Source organism: Stegastes partitus, unplaced genomic scaffold, assembly GCF_000690725.1.
Source record: "Stegastes partitus isolate 25-593 unplaced genomic scaffold, Stegastes_partitus-1.0.2 Scaffold98, whole genome shotgun sequence".
Lineage (NCBI taxonomy): Eukaryota > Metazoa > Chordata > Actinopteri > Pomacentridae > Stegastes > Stegastes partitus.
This window is the reverse complement of record NW_007577829.1, coordinates 669567-691288: the sequence shown is the minus strand read 5'-3', so window position 1 is coordinate 691288 and position 21722 is coordinate 669567. Positions and strand designations below refer to the sequence as shown.

General features: G+C 42.8%; 1 protein-coding gene across 1 annotated transcript; it reads right to left on the bottom strand.

Moving 5' to 3' along the window:
• Positions 1 to 812: 812 nt before the first annotated feature.
• On the bottom strand, positions 813 to 18264 carry lrrc52 (leucine rich repeat containing 52). Its single transcript, XM_008277485.1, has 2 exons — positions 17616 to 18264; positions 813 to 1147 (listed from the first exon to the last, which is right to left on the bottom strand). Exons 1-2 carry the CDS (start codon positions 18262 to 18264, stop codon positions 813 to 815), a joined length of 984 nt encoding a protein of 327 aa, XP_008275707.1.
• Positions 18265 to 21722: the final 3458 nt, after the last annotated feature.

Here is a 21722-nt window from a genome sequence, read left to right as displayed (position 1 = left end):
TGCCTTTTTAACTTAAAAAGTCCAACTCACTTGGACCACCAACTCCCCAAACTAGTTGTGTGTGTTAAACTCCTGTGAATTCTACTTCATTGTTAGTTTGTACATTCACATTAGTGTGTCCTATCTGCTCGTGCGGTTTTGCTCTCTGATACAACAGTGACTGCTGACTGCTTCAGGTGCCTTAAGGCATTCAGGAAATTCACATTTTAACACTGAAACGTGCTAGCTTCCCCGTTTAACTGCAGCAGAGATAAGGCATCACTCTCTTTGTGACCCCCACTAACGCCCTCTGATGTGTTTTGTATGGATGCGCTGCGTGTGTTCGAACGTGTTTCTTGTTATAATCATCATTTACAGGGTGTTACTCAAGAGCACTTTACATAGTATGCAGGTACGTCCACCCACTCAGAGAAGCCGGCGGCTCCGTAGACTCTCGAGTGGTTACGCTGAATATACGTGTGTGTGGTTGTGTGTGTGTGTGTGTGTGTGTGTGTGTGTGTGTGTGTGTGTGTGTGTTTGTGTGTGTGTGGGGGGGTTATTGCTCGCAATATTCTCAGAGGTCATTCTGTTCTCCTGAAGTGAAAGCATCCTTATTGCTGTCTCTGTCTGTCTCTCTTCACACACACACTCTCACACTCACACACACTCGCTTTCCAATATGTTAAGGAGCATATTGCAAATATCTAAATCGGTAACAAAGAGAGACAGGCAGATCTTTGTTCGTAGCGGAGCCTTTGGTCTCCTCCTCATCGCTCCTGCTTCCTCCCTCTCTGTCTTTTCGCGTTATCCATCCCTCCTTCCACGTCAGTCCATCACACCTGCATGCCAGGCTTGCTCAGATCCCCGTTACCCTGGTTCCCTCCTCCTCCTCCTCCCCCGCCTCCCATCCCTCCCCTATCGTCCTCGTCATCGCTGTCCAGCTCCTCGCTCTTCCGCTTGCTGTAGCGCTCGTACAGCACCATGAGCACGCCCATCACCCAGGCCGACACCGTGCCGGCCGAGAAGATGACGAAGCCGATGGCGATGAAGAAGAGGTAGTCCCAGTAGCCCAGGCCCTGGTGGCAGTCCGCCCGCAGCTGCATGCCCACCTCCGCCAGCCGCTGGCCCGCCAGCTCCGGGGGATTGTGGCAAACCGTCTGGCCCTCATCTGGAGAGTAATGAAAGAGGAGATTAATGAGGAGAGATATAAAGAGAGAGAATTATCAGTGTATACGGATGTGGCTGAAGGGCAGAGCATGAGGAGAGAAAAGGGGGGAAAAAATGTAATTACTAAGGAGGTAAAGGTGTGCACCCATCGAAAAAACAACGCACACAGCTTTTAACAATGCAGTGATAACCTTTTGCGATAAAGGATCCCGAGAGACACTATAGATTTCCTCTGAGTAATGTGGGTCTTTGGTGTCTAGGACATGGAAACATTATTATGCTACACACACGTGCTCAGAAAGGTGACGAGACTGCGATCCTACGACGCATCAGCCCTCCCGCCTCCCCCATAGCTGCACATCAATATCCGCTAACAAATCACGGCGCGGCAGCCTGAGAGATAAGGAGATGAGTGTTTTTCCTGACAAAACAGCTGCTGCTCGTAATGAGGAATATGATAATCAGCCTAGGCGAGCAAGGCGACCACACAGAAAGGTTTATTTACGGGGGTTTGAACGCCTGCAACGGTGAGGTCAAAGGTCAGGGTCTGAAGCCGGACGGGATTCAGGAAAACACTTGGGCAGTGCTTGTCGCACCTTCCTGCATTCTGCTACAGTGACTTTGCAGCATTAGCATATACAGTACCCTCATGTATATCAATTAGCGCGAATGCAGGGCGCTGAGAAGGGACGCTCTGTATGCATCTGACGGTGTGATCAGAAACAAGAAGGCGGCAGGGTACAGTACAGTTTTCTATCAGTTCATCTGACTTTTAGCAGCGCTGCTAATTCCCATGCTCCTTCCCTCCAACCCTCCCCTGCATGCTTAATTGCGTTTGTACTCTCCAGAAAGGGCAGAAGTTTTTTTTTTTTTCCTTTCCAAGCAGGGAACAATGAGTGAGATGAGAGAGCCGAAAAAGAGATAGACAGGCCGACCGAGACGAGAGAGAGAGAGAGAGAGTAGGGAGACAGATAACGGCACAAAGCAGAGAGACAAACGGAGAGGAAAAAGGCAAACAAATGCAGACAAGAAGAGCAATTTGGAAACATTTGCACACTTAAAGAGGAGCACCGGATAACGTGAAGATGAGAGAGGAATCTGGCCGCAGTCCTGCCCTCTGATGGATTATTACTGCTAACAATGTTAATTAAACTGCAGTCATCTACCCATAAAGCTAAAGGTCTGAGCATGGAAATGAGCAATGGGGGAAGGATGGAGGAAACGGTCAGATATGATCTATACTTCTCAGACTACTTGCCAGGGCTTTTGCAGGAGCAGCGGCTGAGATAGAAGAGATCTGCAGGGAAATGATTGGCTTAAACACACACACACACAAATGAACCTAAATCCTTCACAAATCCTTAAGTGTTTTATTGTGCTCACATCAGATTTAACCCTGAGATAACCACGAGACAGATTAGCCTGCTGATTAGATTAGTCAGACTTAAGGGTTGAAAATAACCGTTCGGCAAACTTGTTGTTTTGAAAAAGGTTTTTGAAGCGTGTCTGTAGGGGTTCGATGTGGCTTTTGCGCAGGTAAGAAAAAAAAAAAGAAGAAGAAAGAGTACACTTCAAATTAAATTACACTTCTATAACTTCCATGCACTCGTGATTAATGTACTTTTAATATACTTTTTATGTTAACGATACATCATTGGTGCTACACTGTGATGCAACTAAGTGTACTTCACTGTGCTATGCTCAGACAAAACTAAGATGCATTTAAAGTATTTTTAAAGTATGTCTTTTTCACTGTACATGCAGAAATGTACTTTGTTTCACCTCTAATGGTATTTTATTTTAACTGCTAATACACGTCCATCAATCAGCCACAACATTAAAACCAGCTAAAGTGAATGACGTTGGTTATCTTGTTACAGCGGCACCTGTCACAGGGTGGGACAGTTCGGCGGTCGCTTCTTGAAGTTGATATGTTGGAAGCAGGAAAATCACCAAGCGTAAAAGATCTGAGCGACTTTGACGAGGACCAAACTCTGATAGCTACGCAACTGGGTCAGCGCATTTCCAAAATGCCAGGTCTTGTGGAGTATTGCAGTGGTTAGTAGCAATCAGAGTGATCTGAGGAAAGAAAAACCGGCGACAGGGTCACGGGCGCCCAACGATCAGTGATGTACACGGGAAGCGAGGGTTGGCCCGTGTAGTTGGACCCCACAGAAGAGCTACCATAGCACTGACTGCTGAAAGCCCCAGTGTTGGTTGTGACGAAAAGATGTCACAGCAGCTTGTTGTGGGTCCATGCTGACTCCTGGATAGAGCAGAAGCAGCTACGATGAGCACAGGAGTGTCAGAAGTAGACTGTCGAACACTGGAAGAAGGTGGCCTGTGATGAATCATGCTTTCCTTTATATCATATGGATGGACTGGTGTGTTCCTCATTTACCAGGAGGAGAGGTGGCAGCAGGATGGGAGGAAAGCAACCAGTGGAGGCAATGAGAGGCTCTGGCCAAAGTTCTCCAGGGAAACCTTGGCATTTTTTGCATCTTACAGACCCCCTTCATGGCAGGTCTTGGCCCCTTTCAGTAGGATAAAGCTTCCTGCTTCACTGCAAGAATTGTTCAGGAATACTTTGAAGAATATTATGAAGACTCCAAGGTGTTGATTTGACTTCTAAATTCTCCCAGATCGCAATCCAGTCGAGCATCTGAAAAACAGCCCCAATCCATAGAGGTTCCGCCATGCAATTTAAAAGATGTCTTTGATGCCAGAAACCACACGACTCCTTCAGAGGTCTGTGGAGTCCAGGCCCGGATGGATCAGAGCTGATTTGGCGGCACAAGGGGGACGATAATCGGGTTTAAAGTTCTGGTTGATTGGTTTGTAACTATAATGTGAAATTTAATGAAAATGTGTGGGTGAAACAGTTAAAAATAAGTTTTTTCTGCTATCAAGAAACGTGTTTAAATACACTTCAATGCAAGTTGATTGCACATCCAAATAGCTGTGCGGTGCACTTTGGTAAAGTGGAAGTTAAAGTGATCAATACAGACTAAATGACCACCTCACCAGGGGGCTCTGTGTCAGTCTGCAGAGGAAAACTTATTCTGATGCTGTCTGGGCCTGTCTTCGTAATGAATTCTCTTCTGTAGCACGATATCTGTGATGTGTGTTTATTTGACAGCATTTCCCCGTCCAGGCAGAATTAGTGTGTAACATTATGCAAGTAATAATGTGAATTAGCGGTCAGTGATGTGCAAACATTTCTGTTAAGTAGTTCAGTAGCAACAGATCAACGAGAAGATGAACCAAGGAGATGGATGCAACACACTCAGCAGACACTTTTAAACTAGTTTTCTTCTACTTCGTCCTCATCTCAGCTCAGGATAAGAAAATATTTCTCGATCTGAGGCTGTTTGCACTGAGATATGATCAGTCTTTGATAAGATTGTGGCTAACGCTCTGCAGTTCAAGAGAAAATGCGGACAAGAGATCTAAATTAACACCGAGGAGAGGACGTACAGAATGGAAAAACGTGTCGGTGCTAATGCTGCATGGTCAGCGAGATGTGCAAAGGGCAAAATTATACACCGCAAATTTATACACAGGCATTATTACACTGTGTAACAGGCCAAAATGGGACTCATGGATGATAATGACTGCTGGAAGTGTAGAAATGAATCCTAGGAGCTTCAGCAAATATGAAAACGAAGTGGGCACTTTCCATTGCTTTAATGTGGAAAAGCTTTTTTGTTTCTCCTTTGTGGAAACCAGTTATCAAAAAGTACTGGAGAGGGGCTGCAGAAACTGGAGACGGGTCTCTCTTAACGCATTAAAAGAAGTTAGATGTGCATTAGCAGGTTTTATTGGCACCTCGGGGATTGTTCTCCACTACTGCTGGAATGAGGCAACACCTTATAATGGATATTACAAAGGAAAATCTGAGGTTCGGTGTCATTTCTTTGTTAATTTATCAAATAAAATGTAATAGGGAATGAGCATTCTGGCTGTTTTTATTTTTATTGTCAAAATGTGCTGCCCCAGTTTTGTTGTTTTATGTTTATTAGCATCTTTTCTGTGCCCTTCAATGACCCATTATCATCTTACGTTGCTCTGAGGTCTTGATACATTGGAGAACCTGACTTCCAGTGAACTTCCTGATGCCAGTCTCTTGTTATTTTTCTGTTTTCCTTCCCCTCCCTGTATCAGCCTTGTCCCTCCGTCACTCTCTGTCACCATCTGTGACGGTCTGGGCCGGCTAGCCGATCCGCTCAGGCCTCATTACCCTGCCAAGCTCGCCTCCAGCCAGGTGTGAAGCTGTCTATGTGTGCGTGCATTCAGGTCGCTGTGTATTATTTCTCTCAATGTAACATTGGTAACCGGATACTGGAGCGGCAAGGCGCAATCAGCGGCTGCACAGACACACAACAGGTCCCTCGGGGTATCTGGGTCTAGCTCCTTCCTCCTTCTTCTGGTCACTGTTTCGTGCATCTTGGAGCAAATCCACAGCTCTTGGCTGCACGTCGCCGTCTGCCGCCTGGTCTCCTCTCAAAAAAAAAAAGAAAAAAAAAGTGTGATGAAAGTCAAGACGGGTCTCTAAAAACAACCGAACCACCAGGATTTGGCAGGTGTCGCCATGGTGTTTGTTTGAGTTGCTGCCTTTGTGTTTTTGCTGCCAGTTTTCTGTGACACATGTGTTCCATTAGTTAATTAGTCCTTTGTGTGCGTATATATAGTCCACCATCTTTCACTTTGAGTTCATCTGCGTTCGTGTCCTGCGTCATTCGCCTCAGTTCTTTGTGCTGTTGTTCCTCCAGCATTTCACAGCTTATGTCTTGTTTTTTCTTGTACCTTTTAACTTTGCGCCCTGGATTCTTCATCAGCCTGTGTTTTTATAAATAAAGCCCCCTTTTTTTTGAACCTCCCTCTTGTGTCCTGCATTTTGGGCCCTCTCTAAATGATTTTAAACGCAGGTAAAACGAGAAAACCTCGTCTGTCCCAAAGCTTGTTTTTTCACCCACAGCTTGGGGCGTCCCAGACAGATGGATTAGTCGTAAGACCAGTTAAGCCGCATCTTAAGCCAGATTCTTTTCTCAGTGATCATTTCGCCCTTATATCATTGATGTCTGAAATGAATTTAAAGTGCTGCTCTTAGTTTAAATCTACTTTGGATGAAGAAGAAAAAAAAAAGCTGTACTTGCAACTTCTACAGAATGCTGTTGGAGTCCAGTGAAGGGAATCTGTAAAGTCGACTGCATCTTCCCGATGCAACGTTATTTAACTTTTGGGAGATTTCAGGCCACCTTATCTAACTATGGCTGTTAATGTCGTGGATTTTCTTGAAAAATTGTTGCGAAAACTTATAATAAAGTAAGTTTTCTAACTAGTTAACATGACCATAAAGTGTTTTTTAAAATATATTAGAGCACCTGCACATTCTAAAAGTAGTTACATTTAAGCTTTTCAGAGTAGGAAGGGATTATTTTCATGGAGAAAAAAGTATAAATATGTAGTTTTGATTAGCAAAGACGAGCTTTTAGGGGTTGAATCAATGCCTGGAATGAAACTTTGAGTTCTTGGGACCCTGCACAATCCTAAACCTTTGCTCTACATGCTGTCTTTAGTTATATTTTTTATGTTTAGCCCTCAAAACAGAATTTCACCACTTTTTTTTAATGATTTCTTCTAAGCCTCACCAGTGACCTATTTTCTGCTGGATTAGGTTGAAAGTTGTGTCTTCCATGAGTCTAATGAGGCTTATTTGCAGCTAAACAGTTCTTGAATATTTTACAGTAATCAAATTATTGAGAAAATTTCTACCCGAACAAGGAATCTTCAATTTACACAAACTGTTACCTTCACTAGTTTTCACTTTCATAGAACCACATTTTGATTTTGTGTCAACATTTTAAATTCCTACCAAATGCAAAACTTATTTGGCACTGCTTCTAAAACCGAATGTCACAGATCTTGCTAAATATATCTCGAAAAACTGGAAATAATAAAAATGCTTAGAACATCAAAACAACCCAAGAGGAGAACAGAATCTGTACATTGACTCAGTAATGTACAGCAGTTACCGGCAGTTTGTGGAAATTAGCTTGTGAGTTTTGTTGCATTCAAGAGTTATGTTGTTTTCTTGTCTCTCAAATGTTCCAAGATCTCACTTTAATGCATAGCTAGTGAGTGTCAAACATAGAAACCTGTATTTAAACTGGTTTGATTCAGGTTCAGGCTGCACCAAGTTAAGCGTGTATTCAAACCACAGAATCAGACCAGAAGGCAGACAGTAAGCACTCAGATCTGGACTGGGTGTGTTTTTTTAGTCTACCAAACCCAGAGGAGGGGAAAAGTCTTAATTTCTTACTGCAAATCTATTTCTCCTGAACATTTGTTGCTACGTTTTACAGACAACTCATGAAAGCTTCCCACAATCAAAAATATAGAAAATAACGCGAGTATTATTAGAGAACACCGGGGGGGAAAAAAAAGGTGGCAGCCAGGATGATTCACTCTGCATTCAGTCTCCCTTCACCGTCTGTTTCTTTGTCACTCAGTGTTTTCTCACTCAACCCATCACTCAGCCTGGGAAACCACTCAGACATCAGTCTGGCACAATGCCCTTGACATTTTCAGTTGTCCCTGTTTTTCACAGTCCCTGTTTCTTTTGCCGAATCTTGTCTGCAATAATACATGTCCTGACACTTTGATTGAATACGGTTGAAGTCATAATACTCTAGTTTTCAAGTCCAGTATTTAAGGGATAAAAAAAAAATCCTGCAGTTCATAACCTTGACTAAACCACAGACTGTTTTTACTGCTCTAAAGCTGCAGCAGGCAGAAAAAAAAAAGTCAACTTGTGACTTCACATGGAGTTTAAACCCAACTCTCTGGAGTGAATGTGATCTTGTTCATCCCCTTGTGCCACATGACCACTTGAACTACAAAATGCTAAAGAATTATTATGGAATCTTTGTCCACTAATGCCAAAGAAATACTGCCTACGCCAGCTTTAACAGAATGGGAATCTGCTTTCTTCTTTCAACAGATGCTGTTTAATTTAAAAGCATATCCTTTTGGAAAAATAGCTTTGAAATCTTTTCAATTATTCAAAACTTGGGAACATCTACATCAGCTAAAATGGATCCTACTTCTACCTTTGTTCCTCCACTTATGCTGTTCATTATGCCTCTTTGAGAGTCATAAAGTTTCTCTAAGCGTCTGTATGTGCAGCACTCATGAGACTGCAAAAGGAGCAACGAGACTACAGGACGTTTTCAGGTTATGCAGTGTGCGTCTGTGTGTGTGTCTGTGTGCATTTGTGTGTGAGAGAAACTCAGAGAGAGAAAAAAAGGGAGTGTGGGAGTAGCAGATAAAGAGATGTGTGTGTCCTCTTTGTTCCTGCAGAGTAGCTTGAATGTGCAGTCTAATTCCAGCAGTTTCGGGACAGTTGCTGCAGCCTCAAAGAATTCACCGGTTTTGCATGCTTATGCTGCACTGCAGTTTCCATAATTCTCCACCTCCAGCGAGCACGAGCTGAGAAAACCCTGCAGCGTTAGATGGATACGGGATAGCAAGCCCTGCTGCCCTTTTTGTGATGAGATCATCTCATCTGAATTAGACGACATTAATCTTTGTGACAAACGTTTTATTTCAGCCTGCAGTTAGATTTTTGTGGTATTGAAGGTGGTGAGACATCACTTTTGTTGCCTTTTAAACCGGCAGCAGGACAGGAGTGCGGTGGTCATCTGTCTGTGCATGATGTCACCGTGTTATGATAATATTACCAGGGCTACGGTCAGTGGTGTCAGTGTGCCACGATGCAGGCTTTGTCGCGAAGCATGCCGCTGACCGGACACAAAGTCCTGCAGCTCAGTGACACACTCCCGGCCAGAGGCTGTAAAGATAAAAATAGTACCGGAGGAAATAAACAGCAGCAATCAGAGTATTAAGCATGTACCACCTTACTTATTTACACATGCAGGCAGATAAAAGTGAGCGCTAAACACAGCAGAGCTCTCCAGGAATCCTGAATGGGGATTTTATTCAAAAGAGAATGCACAATCAAGCAACCCAGTGAGCATGAATGGTGATGTTTATGTGTGCGCATACATCTGTAATCATCAGTGTGCGTGAGTGGCTGCTGCTGCTGCTGCTGCTGCTGCGACTCACTGATACAGTCTCCGTGTCAAATCATCAGCTGGATGCATAGATTCTTCGGCTGGATGGTTTCCAAGCGCAGCACTGACACACTGACAGAGAAGAGGGCTCATCGCCTCCCTGGAGGAGGAGCTAACGGAGGGCCGAGATGCTGCTGAGAAACATTGTTGACTCTTTTATGAACTTCCCTGCGTTTCCCTCCTCTCTGACGCTCGCATACGTTAAAGAGCAACGAGCAGCAGAGCAGTTTTTCCAGGCTTTTCCTTTCATACAGGGCGAAGGCAAACACACAAGGAGACGTCTGCGGTTTAAAGGATTAAGAATGCAGGTTCCTGTACGTTCACATTATATTCAAACATGATCAGAGCTGTGAGGTATTAACCTGCGGGGCAGAGAGGCCGTCCTGTGAACTGTGAACAGAGCTATTTATAAGCAGATTAATTATGCCAATGCATATGGTAATCAGTATGGTTGTGGTCTCATATGGAGGGGGAGGCTGGAAGCTGTCGAGGCAAGCATCCCCTAATACCCTCAATCTAGGTGACTGCTAGTGTTATATATTATTTTCATGTATACACAAACATGCAAGGACACCAGCATTCAGACGCACAACCTTGAGTGAAGCCTCTTTAACCAGCCACCCTGCTGGTTTATCTCTTCACTGCTGCTCCTGTGCTGCTCCTCTGCAGGTGACCTTGACCTCCAGGCAGAAGCAGCTAACTCAAAAAAGCTATCATGTGATCATAATCGGCACTGATTTCCTTGTGTTTGCTGTCAAAGTTGCCTGTTGAGCACCGATTCTGTGGCGTGCAGAAGAAATTTGAGGTAAGAACTGCTGAAAGTTTGCTGTAAACTTGTGTTTTTCCTTCATACAACCAAGTCATATGTGGTTCTTATCGAAACATCGAGAACCCAACAAGCATTCAAATGATTTACCTCTGGTATTTTTTCTGTGAGACATTGAAATGGATCATCTCTTTACAATATAAAAATATTCCATTGGGAACCCTTGAGTCTTGGTATTCATGTGGATGTTACTTAACATGTATGACAGACCTTAATATCGACTGTAGACCAAGCACACCTCCAATGACAACCCAAACAACATACAGCAGCCTCCTCCAGCAGGACGACACAAAAATACTGCTGAGTAACATCTTGAGAAACACAACAAAAAGCCCAAGGTGTTGACCTGCTTTCCAAACTCCCCAGGTCTCAAACCAGTGGAGCATCGGTCGGATGCACCAGAACAAGTCCGATCCACAGAAGCCAAAAGATCCACTGCCAAATTCCCAGTGCAAGACATTACAGGACATGCCAAGAGGTTCAGTGTTTCCACCCCGACAGGTCAGAAGCACAAAAGAGACCGAGCACCAGTCAGGTGGTTTTAATTTTGTAGTCTATCTGTGTTTATTTCTATCCAGTTATTTATCAAAGAACTGTCTCAGGTGTTTGCCATTTGATGATCTTTTGTAGCTTGTGTCTGAAAAATATCCAAATCTAAGCTTAAGATCGCAACATTTTGTAAAAATCACATTATTCTACATATTTCATATACAAAGTTGTCAAAAATAAATCTTTTACTTCAACCGGATTCTGTAAAAAAAAACCTAAATATTCTGAGCTCCAAGGTGCATCCATGATGTCAGCTGTGACCAACAGTCTCATGACAAACATTCAGGGACTCTTCAGTTGAAGTGGGTTGAACTGCAGGCAGTGTTTACACAGAGCAGATGGGAGCAAATTAAAACTGTCAGTAGTAAAAAATCTATAGGATATGGAGTAGATATTGTTGGTGACATCTGTAGGCATCTGGGTTTTAGACAAGATGGCGGTGCGGGTGCATGTAGTGGCTCAGAGATCTCTGCTTTCTTTCTCCGCTGTTGCACTTTTTCTTTTTAGAATATTTTTATTCATATTTGAGTATTTGTATTTATACTTTTTTATTCGTGTTCTACTTTCTTATTTTTGCTTATACGTTCTTATTTGTGTTTATACTTGGTTGTCGAAGTCTATTTATTCCATTTTCTTTTGCTGAAATCCGAGACTCCTGACTGAAATTTCGTTGTGTGTATGGAAATGTATGCATAATGACAATAAAAAGGACTGTGATTCTGATTCTGATTCTTCTGGGCACTTGTAAAAATGTTGTACATGTTGATTTCGGTTTTCTTCTTCAATATTTGTAAGGCAAATAAAGAAAAAAAAGAATGTAACTTTAATTTTTTTACTTTGTTTTAATGATTTTTGATATTTTAAGTTTCATACTGCACAGAAGACATTTTTGAATTTTCTACCTCTAGCCATTGTTGCACTGCTTCCACAGACGTGCAGGACTTTATGTTGCAGTGACAAATGCGACAGGAGCAGAAAATGCCTAAAAACTACTTTAAGTCAGCAAAGAAAGTACTGAAGAATGTTGTTGTTTCCTATAATTTGACTCTACAAAACTTTTTCTTATAACCATTTCAACAACACTTACTTTTGTTGATGGTTGTACCATAACTAACTTTTCAACCATATTGTCTCATGCTTTAATTAAACCACCCAGACATGTTTTGATCTCCAAACTTCTCCAGAAGCCTGCGATATAAAAGACATTTCGGGACTCCCTCCTCTCCCAACGAAGCTCGAATATCTGGCCGTTTAGCCAGCTAAACGCATCATACCGGGGTTGGCGAAGACTAAGAATAGCTGACCTTTTCTCCATCACATCCACTAGGGCTGAATAACACACGCCTTCACACTCCTCTCCTCTCAAATACGGCATTAGTCAGATTACCACCATCCTCCTTTCCATCATTTCTCCATATGATCCCTTCTTCCTCTGGCGGAGGATGAGTGAAGAGAGAGAGAGAGAGTGAAGGTCAGATAGCAACAGCTCTTTCTCTCTCTCTCTCCTCTATCGGTTCGTCTTATCAGTCTCGCTCTCTTTATCACCTACCACTTTTCATTCCCACTCTTTGCATTTATTCTCCCTCCGTGTCTCCCCTTCAGCCTTTATCACTCCCCTCTTCTTTGACGTCCTTTTTATTTCTTTTAGTTTTGCTCTGTCATCTTCACACTCTCCACTTTCTCTCTTTTCCAATTTTATTCTCTTGGCTTGCATATTGGTCGGTCACACACACACACACATGCACGTACAGTACACATATATACACACACACACAGCCGTGCACACAAACACCTGAGCTATCTGTGCCTCAGGTGATCACATCACAAACACACCCACACAAGCATCACATCAATCTTGGTTCCTGAGCTCACCCCGCGAAATGCACGGAGACATAAAAATACATACAGGCCGCGCTACACAAGTACACCAGTTGAATTCGATATGCTTCTCCCGCACCAGATGGGTCTGAGGAATGGTTCCAGCTGATAAATAATGTATCATCTACCTGTATTAAATTGAATCGATGCCTCCTTGTCATAATAAATGTTTTAATGGATTTGAGTGACAGATCTGGGGCACAGACGATTGGTAACTCCTCGACAGATAGCCTGTCTGTTTCTTCGTTTCCCCCCTCGCTGTATCCGAATCCATTTTAATCTGTTTGTCCAGCCCTTCCCGTCTTATCTCTTTTCTTTTGCTGCTCTACTCGGGCCTCTCCTTTCGTCTCATCTCTCCAGCAATCAAAGATTCACTTTCATTAAAGGCGAATCAATTCTGATTGTTTGAAAAAACACTTCTTTCATTCCGTTTTTCTTTGAACCTGCTGAACTCTTGATTCTCTGTCTCTTTTTATGAATATTTAACATTTGCCCCATCCGTGGCCCCCTGCCTTGGCTCTTTGCCTCGGACCTGCGAGCTGTCCAGGGCACTGACGAGCAGCCAGAAATACTTTCCCCAACACCGGAGCCATAACACCACAAACTCTGCCAGCCCGGAGCAGGACAAGCCACTTACATTCTGTGTATTTAGCCGAGGCACTTGTCAGAATCAACCTACGGTGAGTACAACGGGTTGTTGAACAAGAGGAAATTCCATTATGATAAGAGACAGTATGTTCCCCGACTACTGGGAATTGATAATTGGTATGTTTTTGAAGCACATCATGGGGGTATTGATATGACGTATATTTTACTCAATGATGTATGCACCTACAAGCAAACAAAAAAAAGAATTGTTGTACCAGTCCAAGTTGCTTCAACTGGTGACCACAACTGAAGTTTAAATTAACTTGAGTGGAATCAAATAACCAAGATATTTGACTCCTCTTAAATAAGCATTGATGCAACTAAATTTTAAGTAAAGTCAACTCAAAGTTTCCAGTTGTTCCAACTTAAGTATTTGCTTCACCTAAATGTAAAATGTAAAACATGATTTTGTCATGATTGTTAATGTTTTTTTTTCCTTTCCTTTAATCTGTAATATGACCCGAAGAAAACAGCAGTTGAGTTGCAGCAGAAAAATACCAAAGAAATGTCAAGGCATCAGAAAGGAGCAGTAAACCTCGCTGTCGCACTTCGGCAGAAATTTAAATACCAGTCTAAAGTTAGTAGAATCCACAAAACTAAAATGCCATCACCAATATAAAAAGATAAATGAGATTCATTTGAAATAATACATTTTTTCTAAGTCTAACTACAGCTCAAATACATTTTTACAGTGTATAAAGTTTATTTGAAACCATAGTTCTGTTTGTTTACATGTTAAAGTTAACTTCTTTGACAGCAAAAGCCTTATAAAAATAAAAACAATTCTGTAATGAAGTTTGGTTGCAGTATAATGTAAGTCGTTATGTTCATGTCTCTTAAACATTTCACCACTGCAGCGTTATTTTTTGATGACATAAATCTATGTAGTTGGGGCACAATAATGAACAAAGCAACTAATTAAGTGAAGTTAATGTAATAATTTTGGTATTTTCTTTGTCCATTCATTTTCTGCTTCTCTTTAAAGATACTTTATTCAGTTTTTGCCCTCTGGACATTTGGCTCATGCGAACCAACAATCCGACATGTTGTAGCTTTGGTAGGTGGCTAATGCTAACATGCTAGCAAATTATTGCTTGTTCACACATTCAGATATGAAGCAACATTCGTTCAGGTGTCTGTTCATGAAAATAAGTCCAATATTCACTTGAAATATTTTTTGTTTTAGCTCTATTTTGGTCTCTATTAACCTGCTAAAAGCTGTTAAACAACAAAATATGTGACTCTGTTTGTTACTAGCTATCACTGTTGCCAGCTTTGTCAGTCTGACACTTAGCGCTCAGCAAATATAGTGTATAGTAGGTTTGTTAAAGTTTTTTTCCTCTTTTTTTTTTGGATGAAAAACAGATACTTGTTAAAGCCTGAAACAATGCTAGTGAGAGCAGTGAGAGTGAAGCAAAGGTTGGAGGCAGTAAAACCAAAATAGTCGGTTGAAAGATGCTAAAATGCTAAATAATGGAGAGAGGAGCTCCAGAGTTGACATATTTCTGGCAAACAATGGTGGTTAAACTTTAGCAATGCTGCCACAAGTTTATAGAAAGGTCAAAAACTATGTATAATGCCAAATTATTGCCAAAAAACGCTAATTTTTGCATAACATAAAATGACATTTGCCAATAATGGGACATGTTTTTACCAGAATTGTATTGAAAATACTGGAAAACTTTGGTGGCAAAACATTGATCCCTAATACCCAACACATACACAACATATTGAAAAAGTCCATTTATACACACGTTACACCTCTGCATTCATTTATTCAATGTTTCATACAAACCTTGGGGTCAAAAACGTATAAATAAATCAATGCAAAGGTGATTCATGTGTGTAGAAATCAACTTTTTTCTTTTAAACTTCTATATACTCTATAACTCTATAACTCTATAAACTTCTCATTATTGCCAGAATACTTCCTGAAGTTTGTCTCTTGCAGCCAACACAGCCAAACTCGTTCCAGTATTTTTTTGGCAAACTAACGTCTTTGCTGCAAATCTGCCACAAATGTTTTGCTTTAGTAAGTGGAGGGTAGTTTGTCCTTTAACTTTACATGCAGCCTTTTTACATTGTAAATTTAACTTCAGCTGACTTTTTTTCCCCTTTTCTCTCTTTCCTCTAATTTTCACTCTTGTTTTTAAAATAACAGCTGTTTACAAAGGAGCTTCTGAACCTGAACTTTCTTTTTTATATCATTTGTCTAAGTTAGAAAGAAGTTCTTACATCATTGTTATTTTAAACCTTGAACATCTTTCAGGGTCAGTTCAGGATCAGTTCACAAAGAAACATCCAACTTGAAAAGCCTCTTTACATCGACCACATGACCAGACCGTCCGATTCACCAGCTCAGACTCGATAATAAAGACGTTTTGTGACTATTTCTTTGCTGCCGTTTCTTCTCTTGCTTTACTTTATCACACTCTGAAAAGCAGCTGCACACCTCACAGCTTTCCTGAAGCTGCGTTTTGACTTCAGCGACTGCCGGGGTCAAGTCATGTTAACCTTTCTGAGTAACGCACACCCGACGCAAAGTAAACAACTCACCGAGCGCAGACGGGCTCACAAAAGACACAAAACCTGGAACAGAAACACAAGGCAACTAAATGAATCACACCAAACCAGGTGTTTCAGTCAATCCGAGCACTAATTACAACCATCAGCAGCCGTATGAACGAGTTAGTTACCATGCGACTCGCGAACACCCACACTTGCATGCACCTGATTCACATTCACGCTGAGATGTAGCGACAGCTGGAATCTCTGTACGTTCGACTCACGGCCCTGCAGTCAGATCGGGAGGCGTTCACAACCACAGAAACATGCTCTAAGACTCACACTTGACCCCGTTCACTTGGTTTAACTGGTTACTGTGGCTGTTTATGAGTGCATCAGAGTACAGTCCAAACCCCACCGGTCACAACTCGTAAACTCTGGTGCGATGACAAATCGTAGCTCCGATTTAAACCGATGCAGGTGTCTTTGATGCACGGTGGCACAGCTGTGGGTGTCGGGTTGTGTCACTTAGGATTCAAAAGCCCTTCTGCTGGAGTATTTGTTCTAATTTTGTTGCAGAAAATGTGTAGCGTGTGTGCGGTACGAGTGTGCAGATTGCAGTTTTCAAGGGTTCTTCAGTTGTAAAAGTGAAGGTGGAGCTGCCGTCTTCGAGTGGCCCTCCTCTCCAGCTCCCCTTCCCTTAATCTCACTCCTGTTTTCCACAGGTCCCGGCCTCGGGGTCTCCCCCCTCCCCTCCCCAACCTCCAGATCTCACACTGACTCACACTTAAATGGGGTGAGTCACTCTCAAACACACAAACACTCTTTACACACTTCACACACGTACTGGCTGTCCTTAGCGGGAGCATAGGAGTCCAGCTTTTTTTTTCTTTGAGTGCCATCATTAACCATCTGGACTGAAGGGCCGAAGCATACGGCTACGGGAGAACACCCAGGTGCATTAGAGTGTGTGTTTATGTGTGTGTGTGCAGAAAACACAGAGGTACAAAAGGACACAATCATCCTCTCAGCATTATCTCTGCCTTCAGGACCAAGATAGACAAAAGCGGCAGGATCGACACAGACTGAAAGACGGCTATTATCAGCAACACCCACATTGTTACCGGACCTAACCCAGTTCACCTGCTCACAGCTTAGCTCAATTAACATTTACCACCAAAGATCATCTGAGCTTGTCCTCTCCGAAAAGGTCACGGGTCTCAGTCGATTTCTCGGGTCACTCTAATTCAATCCCTCTCAGTTTAAGGGCCGAGGTTGCCGCCGCTTTCCAGGTAACTGCAACCGACTTGTTAGGGGGGATAAACTTGAGATATTATTGAGACGTGAAGGGCGGCTTGAAGGGATTGCGTTGCAGGGAGGAGAGCAGGGGAAGGAAATCTTCAGATTGCTCTGACTCTGAGGTCAAACCATTAGCTCTGAAGTGTGCTTTCCACAGAGAGAGAGAGAGAGAGCGAGAAAGAGAGACTGCATCTGCCTCTGCATCTGTGCACACATGGGGGAATATGCACATATCCAGAAAATTAAGCAATAAGCGGTCCACCATCGGGATCTAAATTGACCAAGCGCCCACAATCAAATTATCTAAATGAGCTGATGTGACAATAACAAATGATAAGACCTTGGAGCGTCTTTGGCTCATAGACGTCGCAGGCAAACAGTTTGTTTATTTGCCAGGAAACTAGAGCCAAACATGCAAGAGACCACCTGAAAGAGGCCTCGCTGTTCCCACTGAAACAGGAACACCGTGTGGACTTGAAGGTGCCAAATTTGAGCTAAAGATGCAGGATTTTTTTTTCTGTGCTGCAGCTGCCAGAAACATTAAAAAGTCACATGAAAAGTATTTTTTTTCCACTTAAATTACTGTTTTGTATGATATTACATGTGCTGAACCTCTCATCCATCCTCACCTTGGAACTTGAACCCCTCTATCTGCACCCAGAGGCAGAGGTCCTCCGTGTCACAGTCGCACCTCCAGGGGTTTCCGCTGAGCCCCAGAGAGCGCAGAGCCGGCAGGGCGATCAGGCTGCTGATGTTCAGGGCCGTCAGATTGTTCCGACTCACATCCAGCACCTGCAGAGCCATGTTCTCCGAGAAGGCGTCCGGGTGGATTTCCCCCAGACTCGGGTTATCCGTCAGCCGGAGCATCACCAGAGACGCCAGCGGCCCGAAAGTCCGGTCCTCGATCTGCAGCAGGGTGTTGAACGACAAGTCCAGGTAAGCGAGTTTCCGCAAGTTCCCGAAGGTGGACTCGGAGATCTCTGTCAGCGAGTTGTTGCTACAATCCAGATAGACCAGATCGGACAGGTAGTTGAGCTGCAGCGCCGGCAGGTCCCCGATGCGGTTGTTGGAGATGATGAGCTGCCGGGTGGCCAGAGGCAGGTCGTTGGGGAACTGGGTGAGATCCTGCCCGGCGCACTGGACCACCAGCTGGTCGTCGCACACGCATCTGTCCGGGCAGCCGGCTGTGAGAGCCGGGGAAGGGGTCACCCCCATCACGAAGATAAAGAGGAAGAGGAGTCGGAGGGACTGTGCGCTGGGCTCGGGCAAGAGACGCATGACGAGGCGGCCCAGAGCGTCATGAACTCGGGCTGAGCTGGACCAGGACTCCCCGGCGCTCTCCGGGCATCCTGCATGGGTCTGAGGAGCTGGGGGAGAGGCGAGACGGCTGCTCTGGGTGTCTGGGTGTCGCTGCCTGAGATCCTGGCTGCTGTTTCTATCCAGCCTCCCTTCCTCTCTCTCAAAGAAACACTATCGGTCAGTCACTCACACGCACGCTGGCGCACGTCGCCACAAGACATCATTTCAGAAGGTGACCGGAGAGACGCTTGTGGCTCTGTTGGGGTGAGACGCGCGGCAGCTTCCCGGACTTTGTCCCACCTGAGAGGACCACAGAACCGCTGGATGTTGTCGAGCCACACTTCGGCGTCTCATCTTTGTGAATTAGTTGTCTCCAACAGAGCGTGTAGTTTCCAAACAAATGCCATGACTTGCGTAAAAATTCCTGGATCCTGGACTCCCAAACAAATCTTCTCAGTACGGTGTCCTTAACTGTGCGTGTTTTTTTGTTTGCTGAGTGCGCGTGGGTGTGATGTGCGCCACTGTCCAGGCGTTTGTTTCCTTCAGGAGCGCAGAGGAAAGTGCGTCCTTCCACTGCGCTCAGACAGCTCGCTGTGACTGAAGCTCTCCGCTGCGCTGCACTGAGGCTCCGTGCGCGTCCCTCCCCTCTCCATCAGCGCGCTCACACTGCAGCTCCGTGTGTGTGTGTGTGTGTGTGTGTGTGTCTGTGTGTGTGTGTGTGTGTGTGTGGTGGCCATGTGGGTGATTTGCGATGGTGACGTCACCAGGTGTTGCCCTCTCGAGCACAGCAGACGTCTGACCGGCCGGAGAGGCTCAAAGAAAGAAATGAGAGAAGGACGCACATCCTCCTCCTTCTCGTCCCCTCTTCATATATGTGTGTGTGTGCGCGTGCGTGCGTGTGTGTGTTTGCATGTGTGTGTAAAAAAACACAACTCAATCATAACGTTGCCTGAGAGCAGCAGGCCTTATCTCGTGTGGTCCAGTGGCTAATTTCTGCTCATTCTGTCCCCCAGCGGCTTGCTGACAACATAATGCATTCAAATTGGATTGTGTGTGCTCACTTATTAATTTTTTGGCATAGTGGATTTTATTTTTATTTTTTTGGAATGAATGCAGCAAAAGCACACGATTCAGTTGTTCACATCCACATGAGCCACAGAAAAACTGTGACATTCCTGAACTGTAAAAACATTTAAAATAACTGCAAATGTTTGTAAAATGATGAGTTGAATACAGGTAAACTGTTTACGCAGACTTTATGTGCAGTTTTAGGCCTTTTTTGGGGGTCAACGTGCAAAATTGTTATTGTTTTAATTATGATTATGCTAGATATCATCTGTCATTTAGCAAAACAGGAAAAATCTGTGAACAAAAGGTTACAAAATTGTTTTAATCCCTAATCTACATTATTTTCCTTTCGAAAAATGAAAAATTTCCAATATTTTCCAATTTTAAATAGAGTAAAAAAGTATAATTTTGTGGTCATACATTGTAAAAGAATGACTTTTTGAAACAGACAAAAAAAAAGACTTTTGATGTTGACATTATTTACTGTTGTGCTTGTTTTTTTCAACATGTAAATTAATACTTTTTAGTGATTTTACAAGATATTGTAATTTAAGAAAACAAGTAAAATCTATAAAATGACAGATATATAATTTCAATATTTGTAGATATTTTTTTTTTTTAAATAACAGTAAGTATCCATACAGTTATATTTTATTTTCTGATTTAAACACAATAAAAACTGTCTTTTTTTTTTTTGACAAACGTTGCAAAGGAAGAAATTACCATTCACAAAAATATAGATTTTTGATGTGGCCATTGTTTCCAGCTTTGGTCTGTCTTTATTTGTTGTTGTTGTTTTTAAATTACCATTATATCGATGCTTTATCTCCTCTTTGACTTTACTAATTATTCCCTGTAAGCCACCAGAACAGGGCAATCTGTAGAATAATAGTCACTTGTTCAAGAAATCACAGTTAAAACCAGTTTTTTTTTTTTTTAAAGCTATTGTTTTTGCAGTGTACCTTTTTGTGTGTAAAAGATGGATTTCAAGCTTCTTCCCTGTGGAGGTCACACGGAGGTCATGTGTCTTTGAGCGCTTCCATTACAAATGAATCACCGTAATGTTGTTTTCCTGCAGGCACAGTTCAACATATTGGGAATTTGTTTCTTGGCTTTCTTGTCGAGTGTTAGATCAGAAGATCGATACACTCATATGTCTGAAGGGTATGAATCTACAGTCAGTCACCACGTAGCTTAGATCAGCATAACGGGAAGCGCAGCTAAAACTCACGCACTAACATGCTATATCCTGTTTATTTATTTAACCCTCGGAGCCCTGAGGCTGTTTTCAGGGGAATTTTACCACCTCGTCTTTTAAGCTCTTACCTTGGTCATTATAAGGGTCAGACAAACCTGCTCTGTGTTGTTTTTTGATTCAGAATCATCTAGACGATCCAGACCTTCCATCATTTGGCATAAAAATACCTACAAATGTCCATATTAGCTTTTATATGAACGAAAGTCTAAGTTCTGTATAATGAAATTGTTATTTTAACATGTATTCTATCATTAAATGCAGGCAGTACGGATGTCTTTTTATGATTGTCTGATTGTTGGAAATCTGGCAATATCAGAACTGTGACTGTGGGATACTGCCCTGAACAGTATGTGTGCTTAGTGCCTAATGGAAATAAATGTTATAATTTCATTCGCTAAAGTGTTCACATACAATAACCTACACAGCCTACAGTGGAAGCAAATGTGTCACCTCCACCCCAAACATCCAATGAATACTTTGCCATGGAAGTCTAGGATTGCCTACTTAGACATGCGTGACTTGCGCTAATACTTGGACCAAAAAAAATTAAGTGCAAAGAAAAACAGGCAAGTGATTGGTATTGTTGGAAAGGTGAAGTCACATGATTTCATTTGATTGTGCACTACAAGTCACTGCAAAAGACACTTTGGCAACAATTCAGCTGAGGAGGAGGGATGTGAAATTGACCACAAAGTGCATCCATTAGACTCTGAGGCTTAAAAAAAATAAAAGTAAAAAAAATGCCATTTATGAGTGGTTATATAACTATTTCTTGGTTGGTGGTTTCTCCCATTTCGGTTTCTAGGCTTTGTTTAAAGATCCACAAGAAAACTGAGAATGTTTTCCCCAATATTTCAACTCACTCTATGAAATCTAAATCACTGACTGTACATTAAGATGAACAAACCCGTCACCCTGCAGTGTGGTCATGGCCCCGACTGTGACCATGCTGGCAGTGTCTGACTCCACCTAATTCTAAACTAATCCAAAAATGAGCAAAGAGGTGAAACACGAGTAGAAGTGAAGCAGATCATGCAAACATCTTAAGACATGAACTGTCCTACAACACCATCCACCTGTCACTGAAAGCAACCCCACTGTTTATTATGCA

What these genes read in the sequence shown, in the direction of transcription:
- lrrc52 (XM_008277485.1), bottom strand. Translation starts at nt 18,264, where the DNA reads ATGCGTCTCTTGCCCGAGCCCAGCGCACAGTCCCTCCGACTCCTCTTC. An exon ending in AGAGGGGTTCAAGTTCCAAG is followed by an intron (nt 1,148 to 17,615) that starts GTGAGGATGGAT and finishes ATTACTCTCCAG; the next exon opens with ATGAGGGCCAGACGGTTTGC.